The sequence below is a fragment of the Mauremys mutica genome, chromosome 6 (assembly GCF_020497125.1).
Source record: "Mauremys mutica isolate MM-2020 ecotype Southern chromosome 6, ASM2049712v1, whole genome shotgun sequence".
Classification (NCBI taxonomy): Eukaryota; Metazoa; Chordata; order Testudines; family Geoemydidae; genus Mauremys; species Mauremys mutica.
In genome coordinates this window covers 2,736,333-2,756,307 of record NC_059077.1, presented here as the reverse complement: position 1 = coordinate 2,756,307, position 19,975 = coordinate 2,736,333, and the positions used below count along the sequence as shown (strand labels likewise).

The following is a 19,975-nucleotide window of genomic DNA, read 5'->3' as shown; positions in this document are numbered from 1 at the left end:
GCGGCTCAGCTGTAAACGGTATCCGGGAGGATTTGATGTTGTCTGCCGGGACCCCACTGGAAACAGACCCGCTGGATGAAGGGTCCCCCTTGTCACGGACTCACAGATCGTGCCCACTCGTGGCCCCGTGCGGTCCCTGGGGGGAACCCCCTTCAGTGCGACAGCCCTTCCCGGGGGGCCGCTCTCTCCCGGGGTCAGGCCCCTCCAACTCCTGGAGCCGCACCTCTCTGAGCCTCAGCACGTCTGTCTGTGCCGTGGGCCCCCCCCAGGGAGTTCACAGGCTCTGGACCCCCCGGGCCTCCTCACCCCCAAAGGGGTTGATGCCCCCTGTTCTCTAGCCCAGAGCGACTCTCAGCCAGCGTAACACAGGAGGGTTTATTGGGGGTTGAACCCAGCACAGGAAACTCTCAGGGCCTCAGGCCTGGCCTCCCTCAGCCCAGCACATCCCAGTCCCCCTGCAGCCAGGGGGGCTCTGCCTGCTCCCCCTCTCCAGCCCCGAGCCCCCCCTGCTTCCCAGCTGGGCCTCCGATATCCCCCGCCCCAAGCCCCCCTCCCCCCATCCATTGGCTTCTCTCCAGGGAAACACGGTCGCCTGGGCCCCCTCTCCCCTTTTCTGTCCTCTGGCCCCTGTGGCTGGACCCGGCTGGTCCGGTCACCGGGGTCCTCTCCCCGCAGCCCATTGTCCCCCACTGGGCAGAACCAGCTGCGACTCCCGAGCGGGGCCTCCCGGTCCCCAGGTCCCCAGTCGCTGGGGTCTCCAGCCTCCAGGCCATCGGCTGGGATCCCACGTTCTGTCGCTGGGCCTGTGTAACAACAAACTCCCTCTCGCCTCCCCTCGTGAAACCAGTAACACCCGGGGACACTGAGTCCCACCCCCCTGCCTGCACCCACTGGGAACCCAAGAGAACCCCCCACTCCGTCACACCCCTTTACAGCTACATTTCGGGAAGGAGCCGTCCGCCGGCTTTTACTCCGTTTGCTGTGTGCCGTGGTTGGGTTCTGCCCGAGCCGTGCCGGCGGGCGGGGACGGGGCGGGACGGGACGGGATGGGAGCAATCCCCCTGTGGCGGGGCGGTCTCACGTCTGCAGGTGTGAATGGGCTCCTTCCTTCCCCGCCCCTGTTCCCACCTCCCCTCCCCAGTGACATGCACCTGGGGCCGGGTTCCCCCCACCCCCCGAGCTGAGTGCCTCCGGCTCCCAGCAGTTTTGGGGGGCGGGGGGAGTTGGGGGACAGGGAGGGGGGTCTCTATTGTCCTCCCAGCCCACGCCCCCCAGCCCAGGTGCCGGGCATGCTGGGAGATGGAAGTGCCGCAGGACTCGCTCCGCAACAAGGCTGCCCTTTCATGGCCCCTCACGCCACTGCCAGCCGGGCCCGGTCGTGCCAGGGCTCAGCCTGACAAGGACCTTCGGCCCAGCCCCGGGGCCCAGCGGGGGGAACGTTATTTTTCTCCTTGGTTTTTAATAGCTGTTTTCTGTAGCCTAATTGGCTTGGCTTGAGCGGCGGCCAAGGCAAATGCACCTGAGGGAGGTTTGCTTTACAATCTGCATCCGCAGGCTCCCCCTTCCCGAACACCAGCTCGGCATCTGGCCTCTTTTAGAGGGGCCGGGGTGGGGGCCGGCCTTGCCGATGGGGGGGTGCTCCCGGCGCCGCAGCAGCTGTGTGCGTCCCATGAAGGGCCGTCTGTGTGAGGAGGTGAGAGGCCGGGGCTGCGTCTGGGCACGTGCCAGGACGGTGGTCGTGTGGGGGTCGTTCCGGAGACGGGGCAGAGCCGACACCCCGAGCTGAGAACAGAGCCACGGCCTCGCCCTGATCCGGCCCCCAGGCTGTCGCAGGGCTCGGAGCGAGAGCGGCTGGAATGTCTCACTCGGGCGTAAGGGGCAATTCTCCTGCTGTCTGCACGCAGGTACTAGGTACCTCCGTTCTCCAGCCAGCTGGGGGTTTCTAGGCTCGTCCGGCTGAGCGCACGTCTAGGGTGGGGAACTGCTATTGAAAATGGGGCCCCTTGCAGCCCAACAGGAATCTGGGCCCGGCAAAGCCTCCGCCCCACCTAGGCAGGAAAGGGGGCTGTGTAATGGGCCGGGCCAGGGAGCCGGAGGCCTGCTTTCCATCACCAAACGCTCACTGAGGCTGAGCTCACTGGGGCAGGGTCCCTGCCTAATCTCCTGCCATGTCCCTTCCAGCACAGAGCACATTTGGGGCTCAGCGAGTCATTTCTTCTTCTTAATGAGCAATGGCCACCTCAGTCGGTGGCTCACTGTGGGCAAGTCACTTAGTCGCCCCGTGCCTCGGTTTCCCCATCTGTGTCCTGAGCATAGTTCCCCGACCCTGCTGGCAGAGTGAGGGCTGACTAGCTGCACTCGCGTTTGCGAACCCCTTGGAGGCCCGAGGAAGGGGGAAGCACCGTGCAAGCTGTGGCAGCCTCTGGGGGAGTGGCTATGTCTCTGCTCCTCGGCCTGGGGCAACGAGGGAGCCTTGTCTGCTGCCCGATACTCTCCCCACACGTTGGGGGTGGAGGATAGTGAACCTGCAGAGAGTGCGGCCTGGCCCGGCTTGAATCAGTGTCTGAGGTGTTGGCTGTGGATCAGGGCGCTCTGCAGATCAACTCCCGGACCCCCCTGGGTCTGTGGGATTTGGCAGGAACCCCGGGAGCACCGCCTGCCAAGCTGCCCATCCTGCCCCTGCCGGGAGCGAAGAGCCAGGGAACGTAACCCGGGCTCAGGGGTAACCGAGCAGCTCTGCTCCCGAAGGTCTGATTGCAGGACTGGGGCCACAGCTGGCCCATGCGGTGCTGCCCCCTCCTGGGCGAGTGTCTCCTGCCCCATCACGTGCATGTCAGCTCCTGCGCCGGCTGTGCCCTCTGCGGAGTACGGCGCATGCACCCTCACGTGGGGCCAGGTTCCCTCGTCCTGCTGGCTGGACGTTAACACGCGGTACAACTTTCAAACCAGAAGGTGGTTCTGCCCTTGCCCAGCCTGTCTGACGGCCTGGGGACATTCTCAGACTGGAGCCTGCAGCTCCCACGGGGAAGCCAGAGACACTTGGGCTCGAGGGGGGCTGGAGCTACAAAATGCCTGCGTTCTTCCTGCAGCGTTTGTGCAGCTACACACCATTGCAATCGGCTGCAGCTGATGGGGGTCAGAGTGTGTGTGAGACACCAGTGGAAGATAAAGGAGCTACTACTGCTGCTAGCTACGGATAGGCTCCTTTAGCTCAAGTGTTAGGAGCCCTTGTTCCTGCAGCTGATGAGACTCGGAGCAGGTTTCCAGCCCCGCTGCCCTCGTGTGTGAGGAGGTTTCTGTAGCAATTGTGCCTGTTGTGCACAGCATAGGGGCCATGATTTTTGTTGTCCAAAGCTAGCGCTGGGCAGAGACCAGGAATTCCGTTGCGTGGAGGATTTGGAGATTTTGAAACTCGGCTTCATTTTGAACTGGAGCGAAACGTGAAAACGTCGACATTTTCCAAAGGGAAATTTAAAAACAAGTTTTGGTTGATGGAAATGTTTCCTTTTTAACCCGTTGTGGTTACGCCCCGTTCTGAGATGCGCCGTCGTGTAAAATCAGCCCGTTCACAACGAGCACCGGGAATGTTCCAGTCTGCACATGTGGCAAGGGGACGGTAGAGACCAGGGGGGGGAGAGAAAACCTTTGATTGGACCAACCTGTGTTGGGGAGAGAAAAGCTTTCGGGGGTACGCAGAGCTCCTCCTCAGCTCTGGGAATTGAGCTGTCCGCTGGCCACTGCCCCTCGAATGTCTCTTGCAATGCGGGTGAGCGACGTCCGCTGAGCGGTCCGTTCCCCCTTGCACGTACCTTCCCGCGGGTCCCAGCGCCGAAGAAGAGCTCTGTGGTGCACGACAGCTTGTCTGGGGATGAAAGATCTCACCTCAGCCCCCTTGTCTCTCCGATATCCTGGGGCCAACACGGCTACTCCAGCCCGGCAGACAGCAATGGGACGCAGGCCTTGGTTTCTGTTTGTGGAAGGGTGTGGATTTGGCCGCAGCTGCGTTTGCGACAGGATGGGGACCTGTTGGAGCTTTTCTGACCGAGAACCCCCCGGGTGCAGGGTGATTCTTGAGCCCCGGGTTCGGGGCACCTGCTTCCCATCACACCTTCCTGTGCCTCGCTCCACGGCTGCATGGCTTGGTCAGGGACTCTGCTGAGAGGGAGGCGTCCTGCAAGGAAGTGGTGCGGGTGGATTAACTCTGTCAGCCATCACCCCCCTTCTTTGTCATGCCGGTAAAGTCACCGAAGAGAGATTAAGTCAAGGGACCCCCGAGGGGCTGCACGGTGCTGCCAGGCTGATGGAGACCAGGGCGGGGCAGGGCTGGAGGCAGGGCCCTGTGCCCAGGGCCAGCAGAGCCTGCCGCTGTCGGTGCCCGACTCCTCTGACTGATTCCTAGCTCAGGGAGTGGCCATTGACAGTTCGGAGGTTGCCCCAGGTGCCCTGCCAGCTGCGCCCGCCCTCAAGCCTCTGGCCACGGGCAGAAGCAGCTCAGTAGGGGATCTGGCCAGCCCCAGGCTGCTGGCATGTGGGGACAGAAGAGTGAACCTGCCCCCATTGAGGTCACTGGGGGCGCCTGCCGGATCGGGCCCTACGTCCACCCGGGGTGCCCTCCTGCCTCTCCCTCTGGCTGACATTGTGATCATGGCAGGCGGCCACAGGCAGCATCTGCCCACGGCTGGCTCCTGGCGCGGGCGCTGCGAGCTCCGCAAGGCGGTTGCCCGGGCGGCTTGGAGGGAGAGAGCTGAGTGGCGGGGCAGGTGCGGTTCCCTGGGACCGGGCCGGTGCTGAAGGCCATGGGGGAGGCACCGTCTCGGGCGCCTGGTCTCAGCGCTGCAGACGTGGTCCCTCCCCACCCTGCCCCGGGCTCTTGCGTCCCAGGGGGCACTGGCCCTGCATCCCGGGTGGGGCTGGGCTGAGCAGCGAGGACCCCTTTGTCCCCCCATCCCTTCTGTGACACTGCCCACCCCGGCCACCCTCCTGCAGGCTGGCCAGCCCCCAAGCCCCTGGACTTCAGCAGGGGACAAGGGTGCTCGGCATCTGTCTAGCCACTGCGCTGCGTCCGGCCCCGGGAGGGGTTTGGGGATGGGGCGGGTGCTGCAGCCCTGGGTCCTTCCACCTCTGCCTGATGACCGGCCCAGGTTGCTGCAGCGCCAAGGAGCTGGCAGGGTTGGTCCCCAGCAGCCCCCAGAGACCCCGTGTGTTTGGGGGGGGAGGGGTGTATTTCACCTGGCCCCGCGGGTGCCCAAAGGGGCTTTGTTTTGAAAGGGAGGGACGGCACATGGCCGGCTGCAGGCTCCCCTGTGCCCCAGCGCCGGAGGCCAGCAGGAACGGCGGCTGTTTGGGTTGGAGCCACCTCGCTGCAGCGTTTGGCTGACCCGGGAGCCTTCGTGCTTGGAAGGGAGCGGAGGCCGTTTGCCAGAAAGCTTCCCGGGCCGGAGCACGGCTCCCGCTGGTGGGGGCAGTGCCGCGGGGCTGGCTGGGGGCAAGGCACGGCAGCGGGCAGGCGAGGGACAGAGGGCATCCCCTGCTTCTGGGTCCCGGGCATGCCACCGGGGCAAAGTGGAAGGTGGGTTTGTAGTGGGATTTATTTAGGGCTCATGGCTCCGAAGGAGGCAGCTAAGTGGGGGCTGAGGAATTGGCGTAGGTGCGAACCAGTGGCTGGCACGCGCTGGGCACAGGGACGTTGTGCGGCTTGGGATTCGTCCTGCCCTGGTACCCTGCTCGGGCTGCGGACGCTGCTGGCTGGGTCGTGAGCCCCATCACGGCTCCAGGGCTGGTCCGGGCACTCACCAGCCTTCCCGTGGCTGTCGTGAGGCAGGCCACTTTGCCATGCCCGGGCAGCGCCCGCTCTCAGCCTCCGGCAGCGCCGCTACCCTCATCCCCAGGCCCGTCTGCACCCGGCCTGGCAAACGCTTCATATACTGAGGGCTGACGATGGCCAGGCCCGCTACTGACACCCCCTCCCGGCAGGGTTTGGGGGCCTGGTTCAGATCCATTTTGGAGCCGTCTCTTGTAGGGGTTCCCAGGCCTGCATCTCTCCCTTCTGGTGGTGGGACATTCCCCTCCCCCTCCCTGCAGGGGGGCTGGAGGAGCGTCTGTCCGGGGTCCCAGAGGTTAATGAGGGGAGGGGCCCGTCCCACGCCCGGCTCCCGGCCGGTCCCAGCGGGCGGTGCCACGCGTGTTTATCCCGTGGGGAGCGAGAGGGGGCTCACTGCTGGACCAGCTCTGCTGGGTACTGCTGGACCTGCGGCTGCTGGGTACTGAAATCGCCCCGCTCCCCCAGCTGCTGAGCTGTTACTTTGCCGGGAGATTATTTTTAGGAATTTCTGGAGCGTGCGGTCGGCGTGGCTGGGGGCCGAGGGGCGGGCGGCCTGGGCGGGAGGGGGGCGGGGGAGGGGGCGGGAAGAAGGGTTGTTTTTTTTTTGTTTGGAATAAAAACTATTCCCAGCTGGCAGCGACTCCGGGCTTGGCTGCCGGCCGCGCTCAGTGCCCTGGTGTGCAGCTCTGCCAGCGCCTCAGGTTACCGCTGGGAAGCGAGAGGCTCCGGTTCCCTGCAGCGGGGCCGGGGGGGCCGGGGGGGTTTCTGGTGTGCGCTGTCGAGCCTCCCGCCGCAGGCAGGGGGGAGAATCGCCCCTTCTCTCTGCAGCCGAGCGCGGGGCCGGGGCAGCCGGGCCAGCATGGCGAGCCGAGGCCGAGGCAGCCGGCTCTGAAGGTAGGATGGAGGGGCGGGGAGCCAGGCTGGCGCAGGGCTGGTTTGGGCTGGGCCCGGAGGAGGCTGCTGGGGGTGGGCGGCATGGGGGGGGGGGAGAATAGTTGTGTATATGAGACAAAGCCCCTAATATCAGGATGGTCCGATGGTATCGGGACGTCAGGCCACCCGAGTGCTCGTGGGCTGGGGCCGCACAGGCGGCACTGCCAGCCAGGCTGCCCGGAGCGCCCTGGGGCTGATGGGGCGGGGGGGGTAAAGCTGATTTACCCCAGGGCAACCAGAGCCAGGCTCGGGGGGTTGCTCTGGGTTTGCCCCAGGGGGTGACCGGATCAGGGTCAGGCCTGGCGGGGGCGTTCTGGGTTTGCCCCGCAGTGACCAGAACCGGGTTGGCTGCGGGGGGGGGCAGGGGGCGTTCCGGGTTTGCCCCAGTGTGACGGGATCAGGGTCGGCTGGGGGAGGGGTGTTCTGGGTTTGCCCCGCGGTGACCGGATCAGGGTCAGGCCTGGGCAGGGGGGGCTGTTGTGGGTTTGCCCCAGTGTGACGGGATCAGGGTCGGCTGGGGGAGGGGTGTTCTGGGTTTGCCCCGCGGTGACCGGATCAGGGTCAGGCCTGGGCAGGGGGGGCTGTTGTGGGTTTGCCCCAGTGTGACGGGATCAGGGTCGGCTGGGGGAGGGGTGTTCTGGGTTTGCCCCGCGGTGACCGGATCAGGGTCGGGCCGGGGCAGGGGGCGCTGTTGTGGGTTTGCCCCAGTGTGACAGGATCAGGGTCGGCTGGGGGAGGGGTGTTCTGAGTTTGCCCCGGAGTGACTGGAACCGGGTTGGCTGGGGGTGGGGGGGGGACATGCCGGGTTTGCCCCGGCTGAGTCCATGGGGTGACTCCGGCCATCCCCTGGGTGAGTGTCCCTGTCTCAGTGGCCTGCCCCAGTGAGAGGGACGGGGGCTCTGTCTCTGCCACTGAGGGTCATGCTCTGTCCCTGGCTGGCTGCCCCCCCACCCCCGTGCAGTGTGAGGGGGGCAGGGTGCCCCAGGTGGAAGCAGCCATTCTGCAGCTCAGTGTGATGGGGAAGGGGGCAGCAGGGGCCGGGTGGGGACCAGCAGCAGTGTAAACGCCAGTCTGGCTGTGCACACGCCTTCGCCAGCCTCCTGCTCGGCCTCCCGTCCGAGCCCTCTCCTGGTGCCACCCCAGCGCCCCCCTATGCCAGCTGTGGGTCTGGCCAGCCACGGGCTCATTCAGATTTCCCCAGCTGCCTTGGGAGCTCGTTAATCTGTCTGCATTAACATTTGTTGGCTGCTTATGTCTATTGTCTTCTATTTTTGTGCGTGCCCGGAGCCGGCCGGATGGAGGCCTTTGCTAGCGTTCACAACAAACGCAGCCCTTTCACCCCGTCCCTCCGAGGGAGTGTCCCGCCTCTGGGGGAGCCCTGAGGCAGAGAGGGGATTGCCGAGGGACGTCCTGCTTGCCCCCGGTGCCAATCCGGAGTCACTCTGGTTTAATGCCGATGTACCTCAGCTGACTTTGGTGGAGTAGCTGAGGTGGAAACCTGGCCCCTGTCCTGTCCTGATGGTGATTGTATGAACCTTGTCCCCATCATGGCTTTTCCACTCGACCCAATCGCGTGTGGGGCCAGGTCCTTAGCTGGTGTAAACCAGCCACACTCCAGCAGGTCCAGTGGAGACGTGAGCTGAGGATCCGGCCCTGGTGTCATTGCTGCAGGGGGTAGCAGACGGCTTGATGGAGCTTGGGGCGTGCTCCGCCGACAGTCACTGGGTGAGCTCTGCCAGGTGTGCCAGGCTGGGGAGACGAGGGACTGGCACCCCTCTGCCACCTCCCCGCTCTCTCCCTGGGGAGACCAGAACAGCCGGTGCAGTCACCGCACTCTGCTGGTTCGTGTCACCAGGGCACCGCACCGGGGAGTGGCACAATGTGCAATCCAAGCGGCGTCCTTCTCCGGCCGGTTCTGCGCTCGGGCAGGCTCTGTGGGCAGCAGTGCTGGCAGCTGGGCGGTGCCCCTCGGCAGGTGGTTACAAGCCACGCTGGAGCCAGGCACTCGGCCTGCTTGCGGGTCGCTGGATGTCACCATTGCAGGGGATTGCTGCTGGCTCCTGCCGTACGGCGCAGGCGGGGTGCTCCGGAGTGGCAGCAAGCAGACAAGTATGGGGGGGGGCTTTCACGAGTGAGACACGAGTCCGTACGAAGGGATTTGGGGCTCTCTCGTTCTGGCAGTGTTGGTGTCCTCACCGGCCGGGCTCAGCCCATTCGGGGGCCCTACAGTGTGAGGGGAGCTGGGGGCCCCAGAGACGCTCTCTCTGTTTGATCCGAGCGAGGGGTGCAGCTCTGATCCCAGAAGCCAGGCAGGGGCGACTGTCCGCCTTGACTCGCCCTGCGCTTGTTGCAACAGAGGGGGTTGAGTTTCTCGGAGAGCCGGGTTCAGAGCCGTCTCTGGGGGACACAGACAGACAAACGAACGGAAGCCGTTCTAGTGCCTTCCCGTCGTTCCGAACCCCCGTGGGCTCCCCGGTCCCTAGGCATGGCCCACGGCTGGGACGGGCAAGGGGCTTTGCTCTGGGCATGGCAACACGCACGCACGCCGCCTGGGTAATTCGGTGTCGCTCCACTCTCTGCTGATTGACACCAGCTTGGGATTGGGGTTTCTGCCCCCGCGACTCCGCTGGAAACGGACCGAAGCTGGCGGCAGAATGACGGGCAGCCGGCAGCAGGCTCCAGGTCCACCTCTGCACCTGAGATCTGCTGCATCTGTTCTGCGCCCTGCATGCCAGGCCCACTGGGCCAGGAGGGGTCAGCCGCATGGCCGGTGGGGGCTGCCCGAATGCCCTGGTCTGGGTTATGCCTTGGTCCCTTCTGGCCCCAGCACCCAGGAGAACCCCACTGCGGAAGCAGGCAAGGAAGTGACTGGTCCTCGGTGGGAGCCCCCGCGCCAGAACCCTGCTGCAGGGCTGGCGGATCCGCATGGGTGTTGGCTGGGGATAGTCCTGGGAGAAGCGCTGCGCTTTGGCGGGAGAGCGACTGGGGCTAGATCTGCAGCGGGCACATGGGCACAGCTCTGTCAGCTCCAGCACGTTCACACCCGCTGCAGAACTGGCCCTGGCTTGGCGGGCAGGCGCTGGGGCACGCCGGGCGCCAGGCTGCTCTGGGGTCACGTGGCTGCAGGCCACGTGGCCGTACCTGGGCTCCCAGCTCGTGTGTGGCTCCAGGGCTCTGCTGTGGCGCTCGGAGCAAGGGCAGCGTCTGCAGAGTTTTTCTTGATTTAATTGGCATCTTCCCGGGGGGGAACCGCTTCCCTTCCACGGCCGGTAACTCGGGGGAGCGTTAAAGACGGGCCATGCAAAGGCAGCGCCGAGGCGGGGAGGAGTCTGTCCCCCCTCCCCCAGACATCAGGGGTTGGTGTCCAGGGAGGAAGCGACGGGCGCGAGGCTTGCTGGGCCAGAGGGGTATTGCGGGGGGGTGGCGGGCGCAGTCCGACACAGGTTCCATCCTGGCCGGGACTGGGCCGGCGGAAGGAGCATCCCTCCTCTCGAGAGGCAGGAGGCGGTAAGGCTCCCTGGGCCCCGCTGGGGATCTGGGCCGGGGTCTTTTCCAGGAGCACCGAGGAGAACGGAGGGGTTGGGTGGGGATCAGGTTTAGCCCCAACCACCTCCCGCGGAGCTCTGCAGCTGGGAGGGCGAATTGGAGTTTGACCTGGTGCGAGTCCTCGCAGCTCCGTGGGGTGAGGCCCAGGCTGGTGCACCCACAGCAAGACGTGCGCTCGCTGCCCGGGCTCTGTGCGTGGGTAGGACAGTGCGCGCCCCTGCTGCACTGCGGGTCGCAGGCTTCCCGCTGGTGGATCCCCGTCTCGAGCCCTCCATCGCCTCGGGGCCCCAGTGGCTCTTTAAGGGACACCCCTCCCGCGGGTTTGTTTCTCTTTGGGACCCACAGCCTGTGAAGTGCTGCATGAGGCTGTTTGGTTTGAACTGTTCGCTTGCCGGGACGGCTCGTCCCTTAGGCGTCAGGGCCGGAGGGGCAGATCCCCGGCTCCGGTGCAGAGCGTGGGGGGAGTCAGTGGAGGGGTGGCCCCCGGGTTGGGAAGCACTTTGGCAGCTGTCGGGGTAGCCAAGCCCAGGATGTGGTTCTAGCTTATTCTCCAGGTGCTTGGGGCTGTCTGATCTCCTTCGTCTCGGGCCGGGCGCCCTCGTCCCGCGGTGCGGGGTGGAGAGACGGGTGGGCCCGGGGCTTTCCCTGGCCAGCTCGGAGACAGAAGCGGCTGCGTTGCCCCGAGCGAGGCGCAGCCTTTGATCCGTGTCCTGAGCAGCGAGTAGCTTTGAGCCCCGTGTCCTGGGCTGGCTCAGACGGGCTCTCACCAGCCAGTCGGGCTGGAAGCCCGTTGGCTTCTCGGCTGCCGCTGCAGCCCCAGCCAGACGGTGCCCGGGGGCATTTCCCCAGGACGCCCCCCAGGGCTGAAGGCCCCATCCAGGCTCGTCAGCGCGTGGGTCCTGGTCGCCCGGCACTTGGCCCCCAGCCCAGCCTGGATCCCTCTGCCATGGCGAGGGCGCCGTGGGCGAGACGTCGCCCAGCACCCAGGGTGGCTGACGCTGCGTGTGCAGGCGGGTGACCCTGGTGGCGGCAGGCCCGTGCCAAGCATGCAGGGGAGAAGCTGCCAAGCCCACTTGGCTCCCTGTGCCGCCACTTCGCTGGGTCTGCCCTAGACCACCCTCGGGGAGCGGTGGCAGCAGGGAGCTTCGGAGGCCCCCATGGCGCCTCGGCCTGGTTGGCAGCGGCCTCTCTCCCCACCCCAGTCCCCGAGCGTCTCTTCCCCCCTCCCACCCAATCTCTGCCCGCCTCTCCCTTTCGCTTTGAAGAGCGACATCAAATGAAGCAAAAAACCCCCAAGCACAGAGCACTCAGTTCAGTGGAAAGTTGGCCCGACCCTGGTGCCTCCCCCAGGAATCCCTGCCGTCGCCTTGCCAGGCCACTGCGGGGCATGGCACAGAATGAGTGTGTGTGTGTGTGTGTGTGTGTGTGCGCCTGTGTTCATGTGTGTGTCTGCGTGTGTGCATGCGTCTCTGTGTGTGTGCGTGCATGTGCATGTGTGTCTGTGCGTGCACGCGTGTGTGTGCGTGTATTTGTGTGTGTGTGTTGCGTGTGCACGCGACGTGTTTCATCATCCTCAGCAGGAAACAAAACAAGCAGCAAACCCAGCCGAGATTCTGGGCAGTGGATGGGCAGAGCAGGGCAGCGGGTGCCGATGGGCCATGCCAGGGGCCATGTGCCGGGAGCAGGTCCTGCCCATAACTGCTGGGCGTTTTGGGGTGCTGGCTGGTTCAGGCCCCCCAAGAGGCGCTTGGGGATCAGGTCAGCATTTAGATAGGCCCAAGGAAATCACAGACACGCCGTCTGGAAAGCGAGATGCTAGGTTCCATTCCCCTGTCCTCGGGCTTGGCAGCCAGCGGGAGCCTCCCGAGGGGGTGACACCCTAACTTGTGTCCAAGTGGCAGCGGGCACTGGCACGCGATGGCCTGCAGGGGGTGCCGTGTGGCGTGGCATTCGGGAATAAGCCAGGACAGTCGGGCTCGCGTCGTTTGAAAGGGGTCGGTTCTTGTGGAGGGCCGTGTTAGCAGCTGCCCGCCTGCCCTGGGATCAGCTGGGACCGGCGGTGTGTGTCCAGCCTCAAACCTTCCAAAATCATGAGTCGGGCTCCCCAGAAATCACGAGACTGGCTTGAAAAATCATGAGGTTTTGGGTTTTTTAAGTAACCTGCTTGGGGGTCTGGTCAGTCGTCCTCTGGGCTTCGAGGATGTAGGGGTCACGTTTCCGAGCTTCTCCCTGCAGACAGGAGGGCTGGAAACTCACTGCTTTGCTTAATGCAAGCCAAGGGTCCCCTCGAATCCCAGGACTCCGGGAGGTGGGGCTGTAAGACAACCGCCCCACGCTACGAGGCTTGTGAGAAAACGCGAGTGAGCCACGCTGATCCGGACCATGCTCAGCTCAGCTCTCGCTGACGCTCCGGGAGCTTGGCTGGGAGCAGCTAGGCCCAAGGGCCTCACTGGGGTTGCAAAACTGTAAGGAGGGCCGGGTAGGGAAGGCTGTGCCTCCCCAAACAGCCTGGCCCCCCGCCCCCTATCCGCCCCCGACTGCTCCCCTCAGAACCCCGACCCATCCAGCCCCCCCTGCTCCCTGTCTCCTGACCGCCCCCTCCTGGGACCCCCTGCCCCTATCCGCCCCCCCAGGACTCCACCCCAACCCCCCACCCCGTTCCCCATCCCCTGACCCCCCCCCCGAACCTCCGCCCCATTCAACCGCCTCTGTTCCCTGTCTCCTGACTGCCCCTCTGGGAGTCCCTGCCCCTTATCCAGCCTCCCCGGCCCCTTTGCCGTGCCGCTGGGAGTGGCAGGCCTGGCGGCCGCGCCCCCACCCTGCCCAGAGCGCTGCCCGCACGGCGAGCTGAGGCTGCAGGGGAGGGGCTGGGGGCAGCCTCCCGGCTGGGGGCTCAGGGGCCAAGCAGGACGCTCCCGCGGGCCGTGGTTTGTCCCCGTCTGAGCTAGGCCAAGGCTGGGCGCTTTGGGCAATTCCCACCCCCGTTACTCAGCCAGCCTGGGCTCGTCTGTGCTCTCCAGCTCCCTGCTGGCAGGTTTCCCCCCGCGCCTGCTGCCCAGCCGGCAGATGTCTGCACGTCGCTGCCGCCGGCGCAGATCCGAGCAGGCAGCGGGCGGCCAGGGCTGCTGCTGGCGGCTTAGCCCAGCTTTCGCCTGCATCAGCCAGCAGGGCGAGAGGTAAGGAGCCCCCTGCTCGCCACAGCTCTGTGCCACGCTGGGCTTTGCCAGGGCGGACACTCGCCAAGGGCCAGGCGGCCCCGTCCACGCCCAGCCCTTCCCTTCAGAGCCAAGCAAGGGGCACGGGGCAGTGGGGGGCAGGGGACCGCCCAGGCTGCTGCCTCGAGGCTCGAGTCGCCCCCGGCCAGCAGCTTGGCGGCTTGCCCAAGCTGGGCTGCCAAGGCCGCCCCTCGGCTGGCTGGATTCAGCCTGGGGGCGGGGGGAGGAAGCTGCTTGGACCCGCGCTAGCCTCCAGCTGCATGGAGGGTGTTGGGATGGGAGGGGCAGCTGGCTCCGGCCGTCGCCCTGGCGCCGTGCAATGGAAGATGGTGACCCCCCTCCGCCGACCCTCCCAAGGCACCACCCTGATTGTGTGTGCGCCGAGCACGGCTTCCCACGCCCGGGGAGGGCTGGGAGCAGCTGCTGCATTTCAGCTGGGAGCCAGCCCCGCCTGCCGTGGCAAGGCCGGGCCGGGGTGAGGCCGGTCATGGCCTGGAGAGCGCCCGGCTGCACCAGGCCGTGGGCAGCCGGCGCCTCTTGCTCTGTAATTAGCAGCAGAGGAATCCACCGAGCGGAGGAAGAAAGTGTCCCATTGTTTCCCCTGCTGAGGCCTGGCTCTGCGGCCGCCGGGCTGGGGACTCCCTTTGCGGGGGATTAGGTCATCGCTGGAGCAAATCTAGACGTGGGGCATCTGTATCCGGCCTGCTTCACCTCGCCAGACCCTCCTCTGCTGCCTCTGTCTGTCTGTCTGTCTGTCTATCCCCAGCCACCCCCGCTATCTATCTATCCCCAGCCACCCCCGCTATCTATCTATCTATCTATCTATCTATCTATCTATCTATCTATCTATCTACCTATCCCCAGCCACCCCCGCTATCTATCTATCTATCCCCATCCACCCCCGCTATCTATCTATCTATCCCCAGCCACCCCCTCTATCTATCTATCTATCCCCATCCACCCCCGCTATCTATCTATCTATCTATCTATCTATCTATCCCCATCCACCCCCGCTATCTATCTATCTATCTATCCCCATCCACCCCCTCTATCTATCTATCTATCTATCCCCAGCCACCCCCTCTATCTATCTATCTATCTATCCCCAGCCACCCCCGCTATCTATCTATCTATCTATCTATCCCCAGCCACCCCCTCTATCTATCTATCTATCCCCATCCACCCCCGCTATCTATCTATCTATCTATCTATCTATCTATCTATCCCCATCCACCCCCGCTATCTATCTATCTATCCCCATCCACCCCCGCTATCTATCTATCTATCTATCTATCTATCTATCTATCCCCAGCCACCCCCGCTATCTATCTATCCCCACCCCACCCCGCTATCTATCTATCTATCCCCAGCCACCCCCTCTATCTATCTATCTATCTATCTATCTATCTATCTATCTATCTATCCCCAGCCACCCCCGCTATCTATCTATCTATCCCCAGCCACCCCCTCTATCTATCTATCTATCTATCTATCTATCTATCTATCTATCTATCTATCTATCCCCATCCACCCCCGCTATCTATCCCCATCCACCCCCGCTATCCATCCCCATCCACCCCCTCCCTATATCTATCTATCTATCTATCCCCATCCACCCCCTCTATCTATCCCCATCCACCCCCGCTATCTATCTGTCTATCTATCTATCCATCCCCATCCACCCCATCTATCTATCCCCAGCCACCCCCGCTATCTATCTTATCTAGCTATCTTGTTTTATCCTGCCACCCATCACCGTAGTATCTAAGCACCATCCACACTAAACTCCACAGTGGATCCCTTGTGAGCTCCGGGGGTGGGGGGGGGACTTTCTCCTCCTTTGGGGTGCTTCTGCCTGGGGAAGGCTTGTGGGTTTCACTTTGCTCGCCGATGTTTTGGTGGCTGGTGGATGGGGCGGGCGGGGGATCGGCATCGCGGGGGCCGTTCGGATAGAGGTGATGAAGTCGTTTGTATGTAGATTTGTGGCTGCCAAGTTTTGTGCAGCTCCACGGGTGGCATTTGATGCCAGTTATTTGTAATTAATGGCGTTAACTGTCTTTGCCCGGAGGGGAACCTGCCCGCTCCGCCCAGTCCCTGCTCTGCGGGGAGGCTCTGCGTGGGCAGACCCTGGGTGCTCGTCCGTAGGGTTCAGACGTGTCTCACCCTTTGCAGTGCTGGGTGCCCCCCAGGCTGCAGGCTTCCGGCGCTGAGCTCCCTGGCAAAGCGCCCTGAGAGCGGCCGGGGCCGAGCCCTGTCGGTGGAGCTGGGTGTTACTGCTTGGGCCATGCTGGGTTTAGAGCTGCGGTTCCGTCTGCGCTGAGCCCTGGCTCAGCCCTGGCCCTGCAGGCTCTCGGGGTGGAGGCACGGCACAGCCAGGGGCAGGGTTTTGCCTCGTCCCGCTTTCTCGGGGCTGCTCCGGGCTCCTGTCCTCGCAGCGGGGCAGGAGCTTTTCGAGCTGGCAGCTCTCGGCCTCGTGACTTTGAGCCAGGCCTCTTTGGGCTGGGCGCTGCCGCTGAGGGTGGCAGCGTCGTTCTGAGCTGCGCCAGCTGCCCGGAGCTGCCTGACGGGGGCGCTGCGCAGAGTTACGCTGGGGCTGTCGTGTGTAGCATTCGCTTCCATCTCGGCCCCGCTCCCTTGCCCTGCGGGGGCCTGGAATTGTGCAGTGTCCCAAAGACCGGCAAACTCTGGTGATGGCGGGCGCCTCAGGCCGATACCAGGACAGGTGCCTTTTGGGGAAGGCCCCTCCCCAGGGTTCTCCAGGGGCTCTGAGCACAAAGCCCTCTCCCTCCTCGCTGCTGGGGCCGGGCCGGGAGCTGCCAGCGCCGGGGCCGCGCCAGAGGAGCCGGGAGAGGCACAGAGAGCTGGCTGTTCTGAGCCGCTCCGGCTCGGCATGTGGCCCCGCACTGCAGGCTTTCATAACCGTGCCCTGCGAAGTATGCGCTGGCACCGGGGCTGCCTGCCACATGGCGTTTGCCAGCCCTTAGCCGCTCCAGCGCCGCTGCCCCCCCCCCGCAGCGACGGGCACAGCGGCTGGCATGCAGAGAGCAGGGCAGGGCGCCGCGCTCAGACGCTGGCACAGGGCTTCCCACGTCCGTCTCTCTGCCCCCCACGAGGCATGTGCCCTCTCTGGGCTCCTCCTGGCGAGGGCAGGCACCCCATGGTGCCAGGCCGCTGTGCTGGCTGGCTGTGCTCGGGGATTAGCAGCCAGCTCCAACCCAGGCCCGGCTCCCCTCTCTCCGTCATCCCTCGGCTCTGGGCTGGCTCCTAGTGGGGGTCGGTGTCACCTCCGCAGGCCCTTGTCCTGGGGGCTTTCCCTGCGGGAATCCGCAGGTTCAGCATTTGTCTGGGGCTTGGCATGGGGATGTTGCCTTCCCAGAGGCCCCCCCCCGCCCCCGATCGGGTCCCACCAGGCGCTGCCCAGACCCAGCCGGTCCCTGGCTCAGAGAGCTCATGGTCTGCGCAGCCAGGGAGGCAGGCGGGAACGGAGACGCGGACGGTGAAAGCGAGCGCTTGCTGTGCAGTGTCACCAGCGCCCAGGGTAACCGACTCAGGACTGGCTACGGGAGGGGGAATCCTCATCGAACGGGGTCCTGGCGGGATGCCGCCGGGCTCGGTCCTAGGCCTGACGCTTTTCAACGTCCCCCCGTCCCCCCGCCCCGATCGGGCAGTAAATATAACCCCCTGCTGGTAAGACGAGCGGCTGGCACACAGAGTGGCGGAGTGGCAAACAGTGACGAGGCCGGGGAGCCACACCGGGCGATCGGGGCCGCTGCGTAAGCTGGGCCTGTGAAAAGCGAAGCGGGTTAATACAGCCAGGCGGAGTTCACCTCTGTCTAGTTAATCAGTGAGCAGATTGAGATGTGACTCGCTCACTGCATCCCCGCCTTCACCAGAGGAAACTCCCGGGCACTGACGGGCGCTCGAGTCTAGCAGAGAACAGCTGGACAAGAAGCAACGGCTGGAAGCAGAAACCAGACAAATTAGAAACAAGGCCCAAATGTGTAACCGGGGGAGGGGGGGTGACTAACCCTTGGAACAGACTGCCAAGGGGCGGGGCAGATTCCCCAGCGCTTTCTGACTTTGGACCCAGCTGGAGGCTTTTCTGGAGGGTCTTAGCCAAGCCCAAGTGTTTGGGCTCAGTACCGGGGTCACGGTGAAATGTGACGACTTGCTCAGACTAGACAATCGAATGGTCCCAGCTGGGCCTCGAAGCTCTGAATGCTGCTGTGGTTCTGTGTGTAGCTTGTATCTGAGTTCAGAGTGGGGGGGGGGTTGCACCCCTACCCCACACACATTGTGTTGTGCTGAAAATGGCAAGTCTCCAGCCGGGGGTGGGCCCGCAGGGGAGGGGTTCTGGGGAAGTTTCAGTGGCTTTTGTGGTGAAGCCAAGGGCCCTTGGCACCCAGTGACATATGCAAAAACTCATGAAAAATATTTCCTGCCACACAAGCCCAGCGCCATCAAAGCAGTGCCAGCCTGGGCCTGCCTCGGGGACCTGAACTAGCTGTCTCAGCGAGGCAGGCCAGGCCAGTGATGGGGCAAACCCCACTGTGGGGGCTGCCCCCTGTACCCGCTGCCGTCTGGTGAATGGGCCCCTGAGCTCCTCTGCTGTTCTGTCCCCTGGGAGCTGCGAGTGCCTTTGGCCACCAAGGAGTTAACCTGAAGGGTTTTCTTTATCGTAACCTTTAGCGAGCTCTTGCTAAGGCGGGTAACCACAGCAATACCACCCAGCAATTGTGGTTTCACTCCGTTAGGTAATCTCCCAGCTACAGTGCGCGGCACTGCTTCTGAGCTCTCGGCTGCGTAAATCCCCGGCTGAACTGGCCTGCAAGGTGATTAAGGGGATTAAGAAGAGAGTGAAAACTTCATCAGTACTCTGTGTGCATGCACAGACTCTCCCCAAAGCAAAGCAGCTCGGCTCGCTGAGCAAGAGCCCCATTGCATCATTGACAAAAGCCAGGCATTTGGCAGCAGGAGGACGAATAGCTCCAGCCATCCTCTGTTATATGCCCAAAGAAACACCCTGTGCGTAACCACTATACAAATGCCCATTTTGTCACAACACAACAACCTTAGCTCTGGCCTAGGGGCTGGTTCTGTTGGTTTTAAATCCTGATTTCAGGATCTAACGGTTTCATTGTGTGGATGGTGCCAGTTGACATGTCAGTTGTCACTAGAACGTTTTTGGCAGAGGTCTGGTAACTGCTGTGTCTAGGTTTGGCCATGTGGTTTAACAGGAAAAGCTTGTGCCAGTCTCAAGAGTTACAGACGAATTCTTTACGCGTGGAGCCGGCATTGGAGGCTGCCGAAGGATTTTGTGTTGCACGTGTACTGTGAGACGAGTGACAGAAGGGCTAACGTGCTGGAGGTTGTGTTGTGGGGAAATAGGCATTGTGGTGCATTGTGGTGCTGCGGGGAGGAATAATGGGTTTATGTTGATCATCTGCCTAGGCAAAGGTCTATGCCCTGAACCATCCATCCAGGCCTTTGCCGTTAAATGCTGGAGTGTTTGTGTGAGCTGATACAGGAGGCTGTTGTTGTCATGTAGCAACCTCATCTAAGGGGTTTTTTATGTGGAGTTTTTTGGCTTTTCCCAGGTTTTTCGCGTGTTGCATTTTCTGGTCCGTGTGGGTAAACGTCCAGCGGCCAAGGCAGTCTGAGAACCTAGCCAGAGAGAAAAATCGATCCTTTCTGGACGTGCAAACACTTCTCACCCTGTCAATACACGAACAGAGCGAGCGGGGCCAGCCAGCCCCTAATGGCCGCTCCGCCATCTTTAATACACGGCCGCGCAGCCTGCAGTGTGTTTTTCCAGGCGTGCCATTCACCCAAATCCAGAGCTGTTTGCACTAGAATTCTCCAGGGCAGTTCTCACTCGGCCAGGCCCCGTCTCCTGCCAGATCTCCGTGGCCTGCGCCTCACATGGGCGGCCAAGCTGTGCAAAATGAAGATCCCACCTTTCTGATTGCACAAAACCGAACCCCGAGCCCTGCCCCCTGCCCAGCCCTTCCCCAAGGCCCTGCTCCGGCTGGGGGTGCAGGCTCTGGGGTGGGGCCAGGGATGAGGGGTGCAGGAGGGGGCTCTGGGATGGAGCAGGGGGTTAGGACACGGGAGGGGGTGCAGGATGCGAGCTCCGGGAGGGAATTTGGTGCAGGCTCTGGGAGGGGGCTGGGTCAGGGAGTTGGGGTGTGGGAGTGGCTCTGGGGTGTGGGGTCCGGCAGGGAGTTGGGTGCAGGAGGGGGCTCAGGCCTGGGACAGGGGAGTGGGCCCCAGGTGGTGCTTACCTCAGGGGGCTCCCCGGAAGTGGTGACATGTCCCTTGGCTGCTAGGTGGAGGGGCGGCCGGGGGGGGGTCTGCGCACTGCCCACACCCGCAGGCACTGCTCCTGCAGTTCCCATTGGCCACAATTCCCAGCCAATGGGAGCTGCGGAGCCGGTGCTCGGACAGTGCGCGGAGCCCC

At 63.8% G+C, this 19,975-nt stretch overlaps 1 protein-coding gene across 6 annotated transcripts in view; it reads left to right on the top strand.

The window, feature by feature from the left end:
• Positions 1 to 19,975, top strand: part of IL11RA (interleukin 11 receptor subunit alpha) — a 65,434-nt gene that overhangs the window by 21,560 nt on the left and 23,899 nt on the right. The window contains exon 1 of one of the 6 annotated variants that reach the window (XM_045021129.1): positions 1,842 to 1,871. The exons of 3 other annotated variants lie outside the window; for them this stretch is intronic. In XM_045021129.1, coding sequence (XP_044877064.1) covers positions 1,857 to 1,871 — 15 coding nt within the window. In that variant the 5' untranslated portion in view covers positions 1,842 to 1,856. Of the gene's footprint in view, positions 1 to 1,841; positions 1,872 to 6,491; positions 6,716 to 10,215; positions 10,262 to 19,975 lie in introns of those variants that run through there. 2 more of the 6 variants (XM_045021131.1, XM_045021133.1) reach the window with 2 other exon arrangements.